At 41.4% G+C, this 18647-nt stretch overlaps 3 protein-coding genes across 6 annotated transcripts; 1 reads left to right on the top strand and 2 right to left on the bottom strand.

Moving 5' to 3' along the window:
- Positions 1-146: 146 nt before the first annotated feature.
- On the bottom strand, positions 147-6311 carry LOC105016322. 3 transcript variants are annotated; one of them, XM_020054748.3, is made up of 11 exons: positions 6183-6198; positions 5956-6065; positions 4208-4327; positions 3597-4040; positions 3260-3418; positions 2843-2997; positions 2394-2492; positions 1343-1479; positions 1172-1255; positions 666-905; positions 147-544 (listed from the first exon to the last, which is right to left on the bottom strand). In XM_020054748.3, the coding sequence occupies exons 3-11, from the start codon at positions 4296-4298 to the stop codon at positions 340-342; spliced, it is 1614 nt and encodes a 537-aa protein (XP_019910307.1). In that variant the 5' UTR covers positions 4299-4327; positions 5956-6065; positions 6183-6198; the 3' UTR covers positions 147-339. The 3 variants fall into 3 exon arrangements, with proteins under 3 accessions (XP_019910307.1, XP_010878363.2, XP_019910308.1); XM_010880061.4 differs by having other exon boundaries at positions 5956-6311; XM_020054749.3 differs by having other exon boundaries at positions 4208-4318; positions 5956-6311.
- A 1160-nt stretch (positions 6312-7471) lies between these two features.
- On the top strand, positions 7472-15006 carry lcp1 (lymphocyte cytosolic protein 1 (L-plastin)). Its single transcript, XM_010880062.5, has 16 exons — positions 7472-7618; positions 9251-9327; positions 9497-9657; positions 9791-9914; positions 10644-10776; positions 10895-10976; positions 11082-11247; positions 11667-11809; positions 11920-12015; positions 12172-12367; positions 12640-12718; positions 12811-12925; positions 13014-13147; positions 13274-13394; positions 13548-13672; positions 13773-15006. Exons 2-16 carry the CDS (start codon positions 9261-9263, stop codon positions 13903-13905), a joined length of 1875 nt encoding a protein of 624 aa, XP_010878364.1. The 5' UTR covers positions 7472-7618; positions 9251-9260; the 3' UTR covers positions 13906-15006.
- Positions 14125-18494, bottom strand: cnot11 (CCR4-NOT transcription complex, subunit 11). Of its 2 annotated transcripts, none has more exons than XM_010880063.5 (7): positions 17765-18494; positions 17485-17649; positions 16874-17026; positions 16488-16702; positions 16177-16379; positions 15961-16057; positions 14125-15735 (listed from the first exon to the last, which is right to left on the bottom strand). In XM_010880063.5, exons 1-7 carry the CDS (start codon positions 18081-18083, stop codon positions 15538-15540), a joined length of 1350 nt encoding a protein of 449 aa, XP_010878365.1. In that variant the 5' UTR covers positions 18084-18494; the 3' UTR covers positions 14125-15537. The 2 variants fall into 2 exon arrangements, with proteins under 2 accessions (XP_010878365.1, XP_010878366.1); XM_010880064.5 differs by having other exon boundaries at positions 16500-16702; positions 17765-18493.
- Positions 18495-18647: the final 153 nt, after the last annotated feature.

Raw genomic sequence — 18647 nt, 5'->3', positions numbered from 1 at the left:
TCAATAAAAAGTTTAAAGACATTAAAAGTGCCATCATTTTAGTAGTTTTCGATCACAGTACCTGTCACAAAGACATGCGCAAACAACTATTCAAAGCAAAAGCTAAACAGTGCCACTGCTGGGCAGTCAGAATTGGATTACTTTTGTGGTAAGTAGACCCAGGTCAAGAGGTTGTGGCTATCCGTACAGATAAATAGTTAAGCCTTTGTAAATTTGAATGAACCAATATAGTCATAGTTAGTCCATTCACGTTAGTTAAGATACAGCATTGGTAAATGTTCATGATCCCCCGTCACCATACTATTGGTTCATTCATTCAGACAAATTAGTTGTTCACTATCAATAGTGAGCTGTGTCTATCTCTTCTCCATACAGAAGACTGGAGAGACCCTCTGTCTGGTTCTTGAAGTACCAGTGGCATGCCGGGGTACAAGCATAGAAGATGAAGGGGACCTTGTGTAGTCCGAAGATATTGTAGCAGGGACGAATGACCTTTAGTCCAGAACCATACATTGGGCCTCTACAACAGTCACACACACTCAACCTGGGGACAGAAGAAAACACATACACAGACTAGAATCTATTTTTCATTAAATCCTTAAAACCCGCAATGTTTTTTTTTTCTAACAAGATGAATCCGGCCCAAGGTTGTGTTAAAAGGCTACCGGCTAAGGGCCGTGCGTGCCTCAGTGGGCAAGCTGGTGTAGCGCAGACAGGGGTCAGTGAGAGAGAGGGCCTTGGTGGCGGAGTCCTGCAGTGTTTGGGGTGAGTTCTGGCTGCAGCTCTTCCAAAAGTAAGGGTGCATGTAGTTGTTGGAGATCCTGAGTTGGGTTAGGGAGAGGAGCAGTGCCCCACACGGCAGAGCCGACAGTTGGTTCCCTTCCACATTCAGGTACTCCAGAGTCCTGCAAACAAAGAGGTTCTGGTAACTAACCTTTATAAGAGTATAACATCTTAATATTCAGACCCGTAATAATTCAAAACCAACGTGGTTCCTGTGTACATTCTGACTATTGCCAGAGGTTTCGTGATGTGGCTAGTTGACACAGCTGATTTTAACCTTATATTGGATTTCATCACCTGTCAATATAAAAATATTTTGCTATTTAACATTATAGGATAACACACTATCACATTTCATAGCAGGCTAACTGCGTTCTCAGGACAGCACCTGATTTTTCCGATGTCATTGGTTAGAGATGAAAGGAGGTTGTAGGATACATCCAGGAACTTCAGGGAGGGCAGCTGGTAGAGCCTGTGGTAAAGGGACAGGTTTATTACGCAGCTTAAACCCAAGCATACAGAGGTTCTCAGCAATGCAGCTCCACTGTGTGTCTCTTACTCAGGTGGAAGGGAGGTAATCTTGCAGAAGGAAATCACTAAGGTTTTGAGCCTGACAAGACTCAGGATGCCGGAAGGAATCTCCTCTATGGGGTTGTCTCTCATTTTCAGTACCTCTAGCTGTGTCAGCTTAAACACCTGTCAAGGGATCGCAATACATATTATTTATTTTTCAGAAGCCCTATAAATAAAAAAAGACTATAAACATTTTAAGTTGAGAATGAAACCAGGACTTGTCCCATGGGCCAAAAAATAGATGGTTCAATCAAATAATCTGAAATGTAATATATTTTTCTGTGTATATATTTTTCCACTTATAAAATAATGCCTTTTTCACACATGGAATACCGTTCGAGTGAGTGGTCAAAAGTATCATCTGATAACCTTTCAGACCTTTTCAGACAAAAACAGTGGCATATCAGAAGTGTGTGTACAGTGAAAGAATCCTGCTCTGTCATAGAATGTTCGGGATTGTTCACCTGACAACTAGAAATGTGGCGGATTGATTTGCTGTGTATTGTTTTTATGCTTTTGTGTTGTTTCATTGTAGGTTGACATGATGTGATTTATTTCTACAAAATATATTGGTAAGTCATAGTATTAATATACAGTCATTTCAGTTTCTTGCACGAATGCTGCTAAAGATTATCTGATTGATAGTCCTGGTCACCTAGTGACGGACGTCAGTCTTGCTGCAGACTTTCTTTACAGACCGAGGAAATGCTGGTTCAGTGTCGCTTCCAAACTATCTCCAGATATTAGGTTTTATGTCTGCATTTACAAAGCCATAGTGTGCCCTTACTGATATACAACCAAAGCAATTACGAGTGTCCAAGGTTCCCTTTATATCTGTAAAGGGAATAAGAGAGTATATGAAATTCCATGTCAATGTGTGACATTATTCTCATTTTAAAATACAGTCTCTTCTTTGGCTTAGTTGAGGTCAATATGTACAGCGCAGTGTTCTGACACACCAACCATTCATTCTGGAAGGAATTGGCCTACAACTGAACCTCTGCTCTAAAATAACTTGTGTTTTGTCTCAGCCTCACCTCCACAGGGAAGACAGTAAAGTCATTGAAAGACAGGTTCAGGTAGACCAGACTTTGGGCCAGAGGGCTTAGATCAGGAAGCACAGCTATGAAATGGGCCTGAGAAAACACAGTAAATTTCTCAGTTATGGTTCAGAGAAAAAGAGAAGCTATGTCACATATTCCCCTTCTACTTCCTGTTATGCTAGATTTGTTTTGCAGTTTTTAAATTTCTGTTTAATAATAGGTCTCTTAGTAATACTGCAAGTTTTTTCTGAGAACAAAGGCTTTCAAAACATTAGGAACACCAAATAAATTAATACAAATAATAAAACAATAATACAAATACTGTAACTGGCAAAGAATAGACTTGTTGACACAAATCCAAACCTAACCTTCACTCCAAACCCTAAACCTAACTGTAACTCCTACAAACATACCGCCACAGCAACACAAAACACCTTAAGCACCTTAAGGCTGAGTGCCGGATCCCCCTCTGTGAGACAGTCCAGTATGGCCAGCTCAGATGGACTGATGGCCTCTACAGAGGGCATGAATGGGGAATGGGTCCTTCGAGAGCCCTGGAAGTGCTTAGTTGTCACAGAGTTCAAGATAACCTCTGTTCCTGCTCAAAGAAAAGGTGGATTTATTTTATGCAAAGACAGCTTGTTTTTTTTGTTGTTTTTTTTTACAAACAACTCAATAGCGTGGGTTTATTATAAGAAATATCAATATATTGTTATTTTTCATTTGATATGTAACGACCAGCAGTGGTTTTTGCACCTCATATGATATGTTACGAATTAAATTTGTCACTGATCATTACAGTTTGGTGTGCTTCAGATCCCAGGATTACTCCTTAAATGAGCGGACTAACATGTTCTTGCCTGGGTATGTATTTTCCTGCTTCTGAACAGCCTGTCTTTCATCTGGCGGTCCCCAGATCTCCACAGACCTCTGGTCCAACCTGCAGGTCCCATCTCCCAGACTTTTCCTCCGACACACCATTTGGGACCGCACCTCCATATGGATCAATGCTACCAGCTCTAATGAGATAACCCAAACACACACAAACAACAGACACAACACAGCATGCATGAAGAAACAGTACACCACAGTAACACAGTCAACCATCCTTGTTACACAATAGTGCAATAAACAATAGTATGCATAGTCTAATGCAATGCTAGATAGCCTTTCAACATATTATATCAGAGCATGTACCATATATGATTTGCCTCTGTGGTATCCTGGTTTTGGCCATTGGCAGTTTCTCAGTGGACATCAGCTGCTTGGACACCTCAGTCTGCTGCCCTTTGTGCAGGTCTGTCAGGACAAGTCCCACCAGCTTCCTGTAGTTGAAGCGAGACAGGGCCACTTTCTTCTGGCCCTCTGGCGATTGTGCTTCACCCTCTCCATTAGGCTCTTGAATGAAGTCATTAAAGCAAAAGCTAGGAGGGGGTGGGATATATTTTGGGTCTGTCTTAAGCAGATCGAGGAGGGGGATTTTGGGGAGGGTGCGTGGGGATTTACATGGGAAGCCCTTCACAGAGACTCCAGGGTCATGATCCAAAAGAGGAGGCATACGGCAGCTTGACTCACTCCATTCTGTGCCACTGTCCTTTAGAGCCTTTCTCTCAATAAAGGGCAGTGGGTCTACGATTGGACCTGGAAGAAACAAATGCAAATTAGGTCACAAGTTTCCTGTGACATTTAAATAGTTGAATCAAATGTAGATGGAGGATAAGAACTATGAGCTTCCTGCAACTAGTGAATATAATTTTAGCATTCATAAAGCACAATAATACATGCTTAATGTAGGTAATATAACCTACCTGAAAGTAAATGTGGAAGTCTTTTCACAACTGGGGGAGCATTTCTAGGTGGTAAAGGCCTCCGAAGAAGCCTTGTATGTTCTGATGGCATAGTTACTCCACAGTGAACGCCTTTATTTCCTGGCAAAAGGTACAGTAGCTAAGTTTAACACATTTAAGTTTGCATTAATGTCTCTAATCTACAAAGATGATTAAGCATTGCCTTCATTTGCAATCCATTCAATCATGTATATTTACACATAGGCCTACACAGACTTTTACTTGGTGTTCTGATGTTTCAAGTTGTAGTACAGACAGAATACACAACATCTACAGTGCCCTCCTTTAGTATTGTGACAGACAAGTCTAAATTGCTATATTTGCTGTACACACAGGGCATATGAAAATACGATTCCAAAATGAATATGAGGCCAAAGTACAAATGTCACATTTTAGTTATGTCTGTTACAACACGTTATACCAACTGAGAATAACAGTATTGTCAGAGTTCCATCCCGCATCTCAAAGGATGATACCAAGAATTTAGTGAGATCAAGGGGGTCACATAATCAATACTGTTGTTGTAAGGGATATGCTGCTTTTATACTTCTTACATTTGCTTCAAGTTGAACTGACACAATATCTACGCTTGCATAAAATGGGGCATGAAATTCTGATTTTGGGGGATGATGCAAGGTAAGATACAGCCATTGACCACTCTTTATTGTCTACCTATCCAGTTCCAGAAGCTGTGTCTGCTCAACATAAGCTTAATTCCCTGGATAAATAGGGGCTCCATGCCTGGGGGAAGTGAACTGACCAGTCGTGCAAGTTGAGCGTCCTCTGCTGTTGCCCCATTAGGCTGGTGATTTCTTTGCATAAGATATTTATGGGCACTCCCCATTGTGAAAGAGAGACAATGTATGGATTGTATTGCAGTTAGGCAAGATGAGCCTGCTACACATACATGCTTCATACAGTATCTAGGAAAAGGCTGTGAACCCCCTTCACAGGTTTTGTCAAGATAAGCTACCAGTGTCTCTCATCCCTCAGATCCTCTGTCACCCCTCTCCCACCCAACTTAACTTCCCTAACAGCCCTCAGACCCTCTCACCTCTCTTTGCTCCCTCTCTCACCCTAAGAAGACATATTCCAGATTTAACAAAGACAGTGAAATACTTTAAACACTGAGCAGCACAGTGAAGAAACATTAATATATATATATATATATATATATACATATATACATTTTTGATTTGGTATTATATTTAAACCCAGGTTTCACTCACGCCCTGGTTTCTTTTAAATGAATAGGATTGTCTCAGGGGGTTGTAGCATACCACCTAGACGAGTCTTCTTTAAAGTGTTAATATCCTGACTGCCCTTGACTTTATATGAGGACTCAGCTAACCTGAAGTATTTTGTGTTCACAGTCCTCTTTGCATTCAAATTCATTGCTACTTTGAGAAAGTAGTCCAGATCTTTTCCTAACATTCACTCATGCACTTCAGGTAATTACACAGTTTTGGACAAACAATTTCCTCTGAACCTTTTATTGGACAGAAGGGATATATACAAGGTAAGACAATAATTATAATCCAAAGAACTAAATATGACTGGTAACAGGATAAATTGCTGAAACATAGAAACATTGTTTAGCCAGTAGGCTAGCCTTTTAAAGCCCAGCAGGGGATTCATGATCTGTGTTTCATATGTGTGTTTTCCATCCCGATAATCGGGACACAGGAACAGATGCATACAGTACCCACCTGGCTGAAGGTATGAATTATGAAACCATCCGTACGTGAAGAAAAGTTCTCAGGCGTCCCGGCCCGCTCTTAACGTGTGAATAGATTCGGTTCTCTCCATTTCAGCTCGGCTTATAAAATTTGTGTAAAGATAACTATCTAAAACCAGTAACGTAATAAAATCAAACGTGAACTATTAATATTTTGGGGGCAAACTTATGGCTCAGAATCCATTGGCTTCTACTTACCGTTCAACGGAGTCCATAGCAACCGCCATTAGCAACCAGATTTCAAGGCGTCAACAACTTCTAGACTAGAAGTTTCAAATTCAGCTGTAGGTCATAACAGAATGGCACAATCATAAAACAAAACATGGCAAAGGCAAAAAAATGAACTGACCACTGTTCAAAAGTCTGCATACCCTTAGTTCTTAATACTGTGTATTGCCCCATTGAGCCTCAATGACAGCGTGCAGTCTTTTGTAATAGTTGTCTATGAGAGGCCCAGAATTCTTGCAGGTGGTGTAGCTGCCCATTTGTCTTGGCAAAATGCCTCCGGGTCATGCAAAGTCATCATCTCGATCATGCTCCAATCCATAATTAAGGCCTTTGAAATCAACCACTTCTCTGTGCATTTCCACATCTTGTCATTTAATTCATTTGGAAGCTCCTTGATGCTCATGGTTGAATGTTTGCTTAGCAATTCACTACCCAGCAGATGGAACCTACAGAAACTGTAGAATTTATCCTGACATCATCTTGACTCCAGTGGTGGGGTCCATATAACTGTAAAAGGTGATTGCTGAGCTAATTTTGGATTGATATTAGAAAGGGGTAGAGACTTATCAAATGTAGACAGTTGAGTTTAGTATTTTTATGAATATATATTTGTATATATTTCACTATAATACAAAACTCCCAGTAAAAGTGTGGAGTATTCAACCTTGAGAAGAAGTCTTACAAGAAATGGTCTCATAAAGCATGTTGCAGCTAAGAAACAATTTTTGAGGAACAAAGGAGATGTTATACAGCGTTTTACAAAACAAATACAGATTTAATAATGACCAAAATGAAGTTGGCCTAAGTCATTTCCACTGTACTCTGTGTATTTATGAATGCATAAATATCCATGATGAAGTCATTCAACAGGACTGTTGATATTTCATTGTATCAGTGCACCGGCGAAATGTTCACAGGCTACAATGTCAATATTAGGGGGGAAGATATCCCACTGTATTGTAGTTTTGACATCATACTTTTTCTGAAATGCCATCTGAAAACTTTTAAAGATTATTTTTGAAATACATTTAATTTGAGTGGTTATATCAATAAATCCGTCATAAAATATGACACAAAATGTTGAATAGACACCCACACAAACATTACATTTAGTAAAATATCATTGCCAGTGATCCACCTTGATAACCCCTTGGCCTGCCGCAGATTGCCATATAAAGACAAAACATCTTTCATTATTCTTAGTGAAGTTGTCGCAGGACCCATGTCACTTCCTTCCTCTTTTATTTGAATAGATTCATCCGTCGCTTGACTTCTGAGGGGGAGACAGCACTGCCAGCCTGTCGAGCAGTGAGAGCAGTAGACACACTGAAGGAAGGAGAGTGAGTTAGAGTACAGACCACACACAGATTTAAAGACAGACCTTCCAGTCAACTGACGTCCTTAAGGTGAGTCCAAATCATCACGTGGTGCCCTCTGTGTCAGCTGCTGGATCCATCCATATGATTTAGTAATTAAAAGATTAATCTACGAGGTTGATTCTGATGAGGGTAAAGATGAATGATGTTGAGCTTATTATTTAACTCCATCCACAAGTGTTTACCAAGGATCCTTTATGTGCAAATACTTTCCGGATCTTTCTTAATCCGGGGGCATCATGTGTAGTAGACATTGATATGTAGCAGCCTAATAACATGCTTTATCGTTCAATTGCTGCATCAATTTATTACACACATGTAATTTACCCTGATGTAGAGTTTAGGTATCAGTAGGACATTGTGGCAAAGAGCAGCATAAAACCATTTCACTGTGGTTACACAGGAAGTTGGGTTGCGGTTAGTCTTGCTGCAACTGCTGAAATGTTCTAACAATTGAAAGCTATCTTCTGACTTCTGGTAACTCAGATACATTTTCTAATGTTTTTTCCAACAATAAAATTTGTAACATATTTATATAATTCTAGAATCATACATTGAATTTTAGAATGTATAACTCACTCTTTAATTACATTTGCTTTTGCTAACAAAAAATGTACAGGAACTGAGGAAGCAGATCATGACATTGTTCTGATAATTTTTTAATTACTTTGTACATAATGAATGAGCTGTATGTTAAAAGCAAAAAAGATCTGCATATGAAATCTGTTAGTGTGACTGATGTTTGTAGATGTTGCTGTTTTATTTCCATATAGGCCCCTTGTGATTTCAGTAATAGAGGCCACGTGGTCACTGATGACAGATTAGAGTTTTAGGGATTTTAAATCAAGGAACTCTATTTGCCTAAAACATTATTGTCTAAGTAAATCTGACAATGCTCATCTTTTCGAGACAGGGTGAGTAGACACCAGTCTCACTTCTGCTTCTGACGTCCATTACTATAATGGAAGAAAGGGAACAAAACCCAGTTCTCCTTGTTTTTTCTTATCTGAACACTTTGAACTGTGCTACTTCATATGTTTTAACGGCATTTAGGTCCTTCCCTATACAATCAGTTAAGAAAACCATAAATGTGAAGATGTGTCATGATGAGTTTGGTAACAATGGAAAGAGAGCGTGTTCATTTCCAAACTTCACACCTCTGAGGCGAGCAGAGCAGCAGACCTAAAAGTGCATCTTGGTCTAATGTCGCCTTATCTCTCTCATACTGTCAGAGGACTCACTGAAACCACACAGTGAAATGGCAGCCATTCTTCCTGTCTGTTATCACTATAGCAACTTATACTCCACTGAGATCTGGGCCTGGAATATGTACCTTGGTCCAAAGGCAGATGAGAAACAGTAACCTCAGAGTTTTGTACAAATTTAAACATTTGTGGTCAGTAGATTATTTTATTCTAAGCCCTGAGCCATATTGTAATGACATGTAGTAAACATTATTGGAAATTCTAACTCTAGGTTTGATCAGGTGTTTAAGGGGTAAAATAAAGACGTGTATCTAAGCAGAAGCAGGAAGTAACTCACTGAAAGCAGGATGTTTCCAAAACACAGTGACAACTTGCAGACATGTCCTAGTTCCTCCTTGTTGAATGTGTATTGTATTGTTTAGTTTTATATAATGAAGTTATACATAACTGATTTCAGATCTCACAACATGGCTGCTCCAGCACAGATCTCTCAGGATGAACTGCAGGAACTAAAAGAAGCCTTTGATACAATTGGTGAGACAATGACAAGGAAATATCCTGAACAACCTCCAATCCAATTAGATTAACAGAAAACTAGTAGAGACATTATAGACTCCCTTTACTCTTATCCCGGATACCTGACTGTTTTTGTATCCAAATGGGCTGTGTTCTGTGTTACCTTTGATCACTCTTTCCTTTCCAGATCTCGACTCTAATGGCCACATTAGCACAGACGAACTCAATGAGCTGTTCAAAGCTGCCAACCTGTCATTGCCAGGATATAAAGTCAGAGAGATTATCCAGAATCTCATGAAAGCAGGAGACCTACATGATGGCAAAGTCACCTTTGATGAGTTTGTCAATGTAAGTTCAGATGTAAACAGGTCCAAATCATTGGCTTTTACAGCAATGTGATGTCAAAAAAAAGCTTGATACAATTTGACACGAAACCAGAGACGCATGGTCTCATCTTACCACAATGTTCCATTCCATTAAGGTTGTCCATGGACTAAAGAGCACAGAAGTGGCTAAGACCTTCAAGAAAGCAATCAACAAGAAGGAGGGTATCTATGCTGTAGCAGGAAGGTCCGAGCAGTCAGGCACCCAGCACTCCTACTCAGGTGATTTTCCCAACTTGTTTAACTTGCTGAAAATGTGTCTACTTTTTTACCTCTTTACATAAATATGTCTCCAATATCACACAGGAAGCAATTTATTATAAAAATGTGATTTGAGAACCATCTACAATATGTTTTATCTATTTTTATTTATTTACACTGAGAAGTCAACTGAGAACTAGGTCTTTTCACAGGGCCTTGTACTACAACAATTAAAACACATACAAATGTAATAATGAAGCATATACAGTTGGGACTAGCATGGGACTAGCTTTTTGAGATGTAAATTGCCAATAGACACTAAAACATTTAGCTTAAGGTCACTCTGAATGGCAGTCCTTGAGTGTGTAGCCCAGTGGTATCTCCATGTCTAACCAGTCTTAAAATATGTTTGATAATTGTCCTTTTTCCAACTCATTTCTAAAGTTATGTAGAAGTTAGAAAGTTAGATGCATGACAGCCTTGTATAAAAACAAAAACCAATGTATAGCTCTTCTCGAAGTCAAAGAGTTCCAGCCAACTGAAGCATATGAAAGACAGGGTGTGAAAATCGGCTCCACTGATAAAATGTGCGGGCCAACCCATCAGTATAAGATGTCCTGGTTTTTGAAGTCTCACATCGGAATGTCTCTGATTGGACATGGGTATATTTATATCCCAATATATACAAATACTTCAAAATGTACATTATTTTTTGTGTTCGTTCCCAAACCCACATTTCTCTACTGACAGAGGAGGAGAAGGTGGCCTTTGTGAACTGGGTGAACAAGGCCTTGGAGAAAGATCCCGACTGCCAGCATGTCCTCCCCATGGACCCCACCACCGATGACCTGTTCACCGCAGTCGGAGATGGGATCGTTCTATGGTAGTGTCTCCCTGGTCTGATTCACTTGCCGGGTAGTAAATGCAACGCTGATGATATCAGCCAATAACTATTAATACATCCCTATAATATCTACTCTACTCATCTCCCCACCTGGTAGTAAGATGATCAACCAGTCTGTGCCTGACACCATCGATGAGAGAACCATCAACAAGAAGAAGCTCACACCGTTTACCATCCAGGTAACCTTTCTGCAAACATCATTGTAACTCCTCCAGTCTAGCAGCTTTCTTTTCATCGTCCGTGTGTATATACATTTTGTCGTACACGTCTGCCGCTCTGTGCAGGAGAACCTGAACCTGGCTTTGAACTCCGCGTCAGCCATCGGCTGCCATGTGGTGAACATCGGAGCTGAGGACCTGAAGGAAGGCCGGCAACATCTTGTCCTGGGCCTGCTTTGGCAGGTCATCAAGATTGGCTTGTTCGCTGACATTGAGATCAGCAGAAACGAGGGTGAGTGTGTGTGTTTGTGTGTGTGTGTGTGTGTGCGCGTGCTAAATGTTTTGTTCAATGGTTCGGTGTGTTTTATAGCTTCAGTCAGAAGCTCGGCGCATGCCGTTATCATCTGTGCCAGACGTGCCAGTTCTGGCGTCTCGGAAAGGCTGTTGCTAGGGCGGCGTTTTCCCAAACCAGGCGATGAGGTCTTCTCCGGGTCGCCTTCGTGAGGACTTACATTTTAAATTGTTTAACGTCCTGGCAGTTAACTATCAGGAAAAATACGTAATTTGAGAAATCCCTGGTTTAGGGGTTTACAGAGAATGGTGCAAAAACAAAAAAAACTTTCAAATCTGCGGTGGTCCTGCATGTAAGATGTATATAATAACCTGGCCAGAGAGTATATATATGATGTGTGTTGGCCTGTGCGTGGGCAGCTCTGATAGCCCTGCTGAGGGATGGTGAGAGCCTGGAGGACCTGATGAAGCTGTCCCCGGAGGAGCTGCTGCTGCGCTGGGCCAACTACCAGCTGGAGGAGGCCGGCTGCCCTAAGATCAACAACTTCAGCTCCGACATCAAGGTGGGTCATATGCACTACGTCAGTTTCAAAGAAATCATCACACGACTCAGTTGTTCTCTGACCTTCTTGTGCATCAGTGATTGTATTCATTTTTGGGTTTTGCTTTACAGGATTCCAAGGCTTACTACAACATCCTGAACCAAGTAGCCCCCAAGGGAGATGAAGAGGGAATCCCTCCTATTGCCATCGACATGTCAGGGATAAGGGTACGCGGTCATCTCACAACAGAAATATCAGTCATTTCAATTCTGTTTTAGCCAGCCTGATTAGAAGTGTGTCCTTTTGCTAAATCGACCATATCATCAATGTGCTTGATCATAGACATAGGTTGCCGTTGAATCTCTGCCTTTCTCCCTCTATAGGAGAAAGAGGACATTAAGAGAGCAGAGTGCATGCTGGAGCAGGCTGACCGTCTTGGCTGTCGGCAGTTCGTCACAGCAACTGACGTGATCCGTGGCAACCCCAAGCTAAACTTGGCATTCATTGCCAACCTGTTCAACAAGTACCCTGCCCTGAAGAAGCCAGAAAACCAGGATATTGACTGGAGCTCTATTGAGGGTCAGTGTTGGGATCCTCCTAGACTACACAACTAGATTTGGATTGAATCTGAAAGCAAGTTATAGGCATTGTAGCGGTTTAGGGCAATTTACAATTGATCTGACGTCTGCAATGTTTACCGTGAATGTTAATGTCAGCAAACATTGCCTTTAAAAGCGTGTTGAATCGAGGCCCTAATTTACATTTACTCTTTTTGATTGAATAACCATTGAAACCATATACATTAAAGACGGCCTAAAACCGTGTGTAATGTTGCCTCTGTCCCTTGTCAGGTGAGACAAGGGAGGAGAGAACATTCAGGAACTGGATGAATTCCCTGGGGGTCAACCCTCGCGTCAATCACCTCTACGCGTAAGTACAGGTCAATACAAACAGCATTTCCAACCATTCCCAATCATCTAGAAACTACACTCACATAATTTGTGTGTGTCCATACTTTACAGGGACCTAGATGATGCTCTGGTCATCTTCCAGCTCTATGAGAAGATTAAGGTGCCAGTGGATTGGGACAGAGTAAACAAACCACCATACTCCAAACTGGGCAGCAACATGAAGAAGGTGAGCCTAGTAACAAAATGAGTTCTCCCACAGTGGAATCACAATTCACCACTGAATGTCAACTGATTTTATGTTTTTCTCTTGGCAGCTGGAGAACTGCAACTATGCAGTGGAGCTGGGGAAGAAGGAGGCCAAGTTCTCCCTGGTGGGCATTGCTGGACAAGACCTGAATGAGGGAAATCGAAAACTCACACAGGCCCTGTTGTGGCAGCTGATGAGGAGGTAATGCAACAGAACACTGTCAAATGTTTTTCTGGTCAGGTCATGTGATCAGGAAAACCAACATGTATGCAGACCCAAAGCACCCGAAGACATGAATACTTACAAGGAGCCATGTCTTTGTCTCAGGTACACCCTGAACATTCTAGAGGAGCTTGGTGATGGGCAGAAGGTGAATGACGACACCATCGTCATCTGGGTCAACGAAAAACTCACAGAGGCTAGCAAAGCCACCATCTCTGGATTCAAGGTACCACTAGATGTTTCACGTTTCATATTTTTCTGAACATGGTCAAATCTTTTAAGTAATAGATAATCAATATATTTTTAAGAAGCTATACTTTAAGAAGAACAACTAGATCAAGCCCAGCAGCAATACCTCAAAGCATGTATGTCCCTGTAGGATGGGTCCATTGCCACCAGTATGCCTGTCCTGGACCTGATTGATGCCATTCAGCCAGGCTCCATTCGCTATGACCTAATCAAGGTGGAGGACCTGACTGAAGAGGAGAAGCTCAATAACGCCAAGTACGTACCGTCTGCTGGTAATATACTTTTGAAAACTAGTCGACGCGAGGAAACGACTTTCACGTCACCTCTAAATCCTCTGCGTTGTCCCTGTTTTCAGGTATGCCATCTCCATGGCCAGGAAGATTGGAGCCCGGGTGTATGCCCTGCCTGAAGACTTGGTTGAGGTGAAACCTAAGATGGTGATGACCGTGTTCGCCTGCCTCATGGCCCGGGGCATGAAAAGGGTGTAGTAGGGGTCACATGTCCACAGACAAATCTCCTGAAGATGTACTCAGAATCAGGGAAAACAGGCTACTAGCTTACTAGTTGCAGACTATTTCAATAATGACACATATAAATATGCATAGCTGTCAAGGACTCAAAACGGCGTGTTAATACAGTAAAGAGCAGATAAAAAAAGTATACTGTTATTTTGATCATATACCACAAATATTCAGAAACTGAAAGTACAGCATCTAAGCGTATTTTCATATATAAACCTGAAAATTGACCTATATGGTGAAAATAAAAAAGTATTTGTACTCACACTGCCCTGGCCTTTAAATGAGCACTCACCTCTTTTGCCAGTTTACAGAAACTATTTTGTGGTGTAAGTCCTTTCAGTGCTCACATCTCATCTTTACAACATTATTTCCCAAAACACATTCAATGCACTACTGACTGTGCAAAACCTGATATTTTGGCATCGAGGGAGATGATAGATTTTATGGCAATAGTTCTAATTAAACGGTAACATTTACACTGTCAAGTTTTGGAAGCAGGTTGAAGAGCTGAAAAACTGCAGATGGAATTCTATAACTGCAAATTGTATAACCAATGTAGGCTACTCCTCTTAAAACTAGCATTGATTTTGTAGTCTGTTATCACATTGTTTAAAACCCACAACAGAATAAACAGTAAGCCCTACCATTTTATGTTGCAAACCTCTACACATTTTAGAATTTCTGTACATCCTTGACAATTAATTTCTTAAATCAGCACACACTGTCTTAATGAGACAACAATGTGAGGGGTTATGTGACTGGAAATGTTACAGTAAGATAAAGCATGGTACCAGAATAATTGCAAAGAAACCTGAAGAGCTTTGTGTTCACAGTACAAAAGAGAACTAAAACAGAATTCAAGTGAAGCAAACACAGACCACCACTCAAGATAGACTGTTTGGTTATATTTTAAGGGACTTAAGCAATTCTTTGCATTATGTTTTACAAAGAAATGTCTTGACTTGATGTTATTGATTGTGGTTTTCATTGCAAAATCAACACAATTTTGCATTCATACTAACATTATAAAAGAAAGGAAACTGAATATTTTGTATTAAAATAACAAAACAAATGCTGGGTCTTGTTTTTCCTCCATATATTATACACATGCCATACACCTCTGTCTGTATGACCACTAACCAGTTTCCTTACAAACCGCTGCTCAGCACTGAAAACCTACTCAGGTGAGAAACGATGCAGTTCCCTGAAAAATACAGAGATGACATTCAAAACAGAAACCACACCCATGTACATTATATTATAACAGTTTCAGTAGAAAGGTCACGCAAACAACCCACGTGGTTCATTACATATCCATTTAATCAAAGAAAACCGACAAGCAAAAAAGGGAGAGAAAAAACACTTTCAAAATTATCTTTCTAAATATGTCCATCTTGGTCCAGAAAAGAGGAAAACTGTAACCAAGTTAAAAACCGGACTCCAGGCAGGTATTGGTAGGATTGTCTGGGTAGTTATATAGCCTCATGTCAGTTCTTGGTTGGGGCGCTATTACGTGGGTAGTTCCTCTGGGCTAACTTCCTTGAGAGCATTATTTGGCAGGTCAAGCTACTGCCATCTTCTCTATGTACTATGAGAGCGTTATTTGGCAGGTTTTGCCTCAGGGGGGTTTTCTCCTGTATCCAGGGTCTTGAGGAGCCGGAAGAGACCAGCTGCCTCCCGTATGCGGCTGAACTCAATGCAGAAGGCCTGCACCTCAATAAACAGGTCCTGCACGTTGATGATCTTGTTACGGATCAGAGACTGCAGGAACACACACACCAGACGCACCAAGCGGTTCTGCAGACAGAGACAGAGAGGTTTTAGTCACCTCTCACCATCTGGAACGCCGGCCGCCACAGTGGCGCGTGGACTGACATTAGTAGTGACCAGTTAAAAATGACTTGATAAAACATTATGAGAAAGAAGTGGCATGGGTCCTTTCATATGAGAAGCATTTTTGACTGGTTAGAAAGTAAATCGCAGGCTGAAGTAATTAGCCTTCCCTTTCTACGTCTTTCTTACCTGCATGTACTTGTCTTTGATCTGTTCACACGTGGAGATACAGTTGGAGATGTAGAGGTGAATGAACTCTGGTGGGAGGTCCACAGCAGTTGTCAGCCTGTGCACACAATACATAAGCATACATGAATAAAACCGAACAACAAACACTTAACTACAGCTACATTTGGAAGATGATAGTGAAGACCTTTATAAAACGTCATTCTATCCAAAACCCACCTGTTAACCACTTCCATTGAGTGTAGGGACATGTCCATGTTGACTAGAACCGAGAAGTACTCGGTGATCTGGCTGGACTGCATCAGTTTGAGCAGCATCTCGATGGCCACCAGAGGGTTGTTCTCCACCAGGTCTGGCAGCTTGGCAGGGGTCAGGCCAATGTGGTACACCAGCTTAGGATCTTTCTCCAGCTCACTCAAAAGCTGTAGGATTGGAAAACGGAACGTTCAGCTAGATATTCAGGCCGAATTCGGGAGTGGAGGTCACGTGTGAAATATAGAAAAATACTGTTTGTGGAGTAGACAGTGTACCTGTCTACTCACCTGTGACTGCTGCTGGGCAGACAGAGGGCTCTTGAAGGCCTTGGACATGATGCGTTTGATCTCCACGCCGGTGCTGTTTTTCACACACATGGAGCGGTCCCACTGCACGCTGTGGTCAGGCTCAGTGGGGTTCAGCCAGGCCAGCTCATCCTCACACACGTGCAGCGGAGGGGGGGGCCGGATGAATTCTGGACGAAAGTGACCTGGCGAGAGAGAGGGTCACGAGCTGGTTATGTAGCTTGATTTGTGGGGTTCTTGGGATGTCCTATATATTTTAGTATATTATTCCTAACAAATATGTTGTGTACTGTAAGCATGTTTCAGGTGAACATCACAGATTGTCAACAAAGTGATTATAGAAATGCGCTGCTTACTCTCTAGCGGGGGTCGAGGTCCAGTGACCAGAGACTCTGTGATCTGATTGGCCACTGAGCTGTCAAACCCAGAATTAGAGGAATCTGGGTCCGGGTCATTAAGGATACTGGGGAAGCTGGCCTTACTCTGTGTGGGTAACTCCGACTGGCGCTCTGAAGGGTCAAGGAGTGAAATGAAACAGTGAAATGAAACAGTGAAATCACAAGAAATGTCTGTTGTACCAAAGCAGAGTATCTGAGAGGTTTTACCTCATTGCAGGCACATTTCTATGTGTGGAATTCTACCTTTATCTAGCCCCATTGTATATATAATTAGAGCTCTTGAGATAGCACTGCAATATTTAATCCACCACAACATTTTTGGCTCTTTCGAAACTTCCTCTAAGATAGTGTGTTCTACAACTCTGGTTAAATAAATGTGACTCTGGATGACAACATAATGTTTGCTTCCAACGTTTCCAAAAGAAGTTAAATCTGCCAAATGTTTTTATCCTTCCCAATATACAACGGGTATCCCAATATTTGTTTTGTACCATTCCTAAACATTTTTCTTCTTAAAATCCTTGAGATAACAAAATAGTTCTTTAGACCACATAAACAAGCTACTGTACCTGCCAATGCCAACTGGAGCCCACTTATGTCTATAGACTGAGGCATATTTCCTACATCCATACAGGACACTTGTCTTGGGGTCTTCTTGAAAAGTTCCCTTGGAGGTGCCAACATCAGCTGGGAGAGAAAGAACTTCTCAGGCTGTGTTATGGGTGGAAGGAATCCTGTCAACAAAGACATCAGAATAGCATTTAGACGTTGGACAGGTGTCAACAGCACGCACCGAAGATGAAAACATTGGACAATACATTTTACTATTACAAACTGATTAATACCCACCAGAGAGCTGTTTCTCCTGCTCCTCCCCAACTGGTGAGGGATTCAACAAGTGAGCAAAAACAGCGGCAAATGGGTTCGCGGCCAAGGGCTCTGTGCGGTACATCTCCCAAAGGAGGTAGAGAGCTGTCAAGCGTTGGGCAGAACTTGGCAGAAGGTCCGGCTGTTGCAGCAACATCACCAAAACCGAGCCAACCCGGAAATGTTCGGCCTTAGCGAAATAATGATGAAAGGCGGTGGACAAACTTTCGAAAGTGTTGGTGCAAGCTTCCTCCGAGATGATTCCTAAGAGGTTAGAAAGCTCTTTCGGAGCGAGTGTCATTGTTCCAGTGTTGTGATAGCTAGGTTATAGCTACGTGACCAAAGTATAAATCACTCCTTGCAATTATTACTTTGTAATTGCAGATAGCTAGCGTTCATAATACAAAAAATAAACTAGTTACATGTCCACTAATTCCAGAGTAGGAATGCCGATGGGCAGCTAGCTACCAGTTAGCACGGACTATTAGCTCGCGCTAGCTTGTCAGTAAAGTCATTGTAAAACTACGTTATACAGTGAAGCAAAATTGACCGTGATCAAATAACAAAGTACGTAACAGTCTTACTTTTCGAAAAACCAATATAATCACTAACAAATGTTATGTAAGAAGAAAGTTTGCCTGTCTCATCTGTCAAACTTCACATCAGTCTCCACTTCGTTCACAACATTGGAGCGTTGAGTTGACCTTTGACTCGACCCCGTAAAAACGGGCATTGTGGGAGTAGTATATCAATTTATTTTGTGGGTACAACAATTATTGTCTACAACATGTACACATATAAACATGTTTGTATTCGTTGTAATTTTTTCGAAAAATCACTGCATAAATACTTTGCAATAGGAGTA

This window comes from Esox lucius, chromosome 16 (assembly GCF_011004845.1).
Source record: "Esox lucius isolate fEsoLuc1 chromosome 16, fEsoLuc1.pri, whole genome shotgun sequence".
Classification (NCBI taxonomy): Eukaryota; Metazoa; Chordata; class Actinopteri; order Esociformes; family Esocidae; genus Esox; species Esox lucius.
Note: the sequence above shows the minus strand (reverse complement) of the source record. Positions and strands in the feature narration are given on the sequence as shown.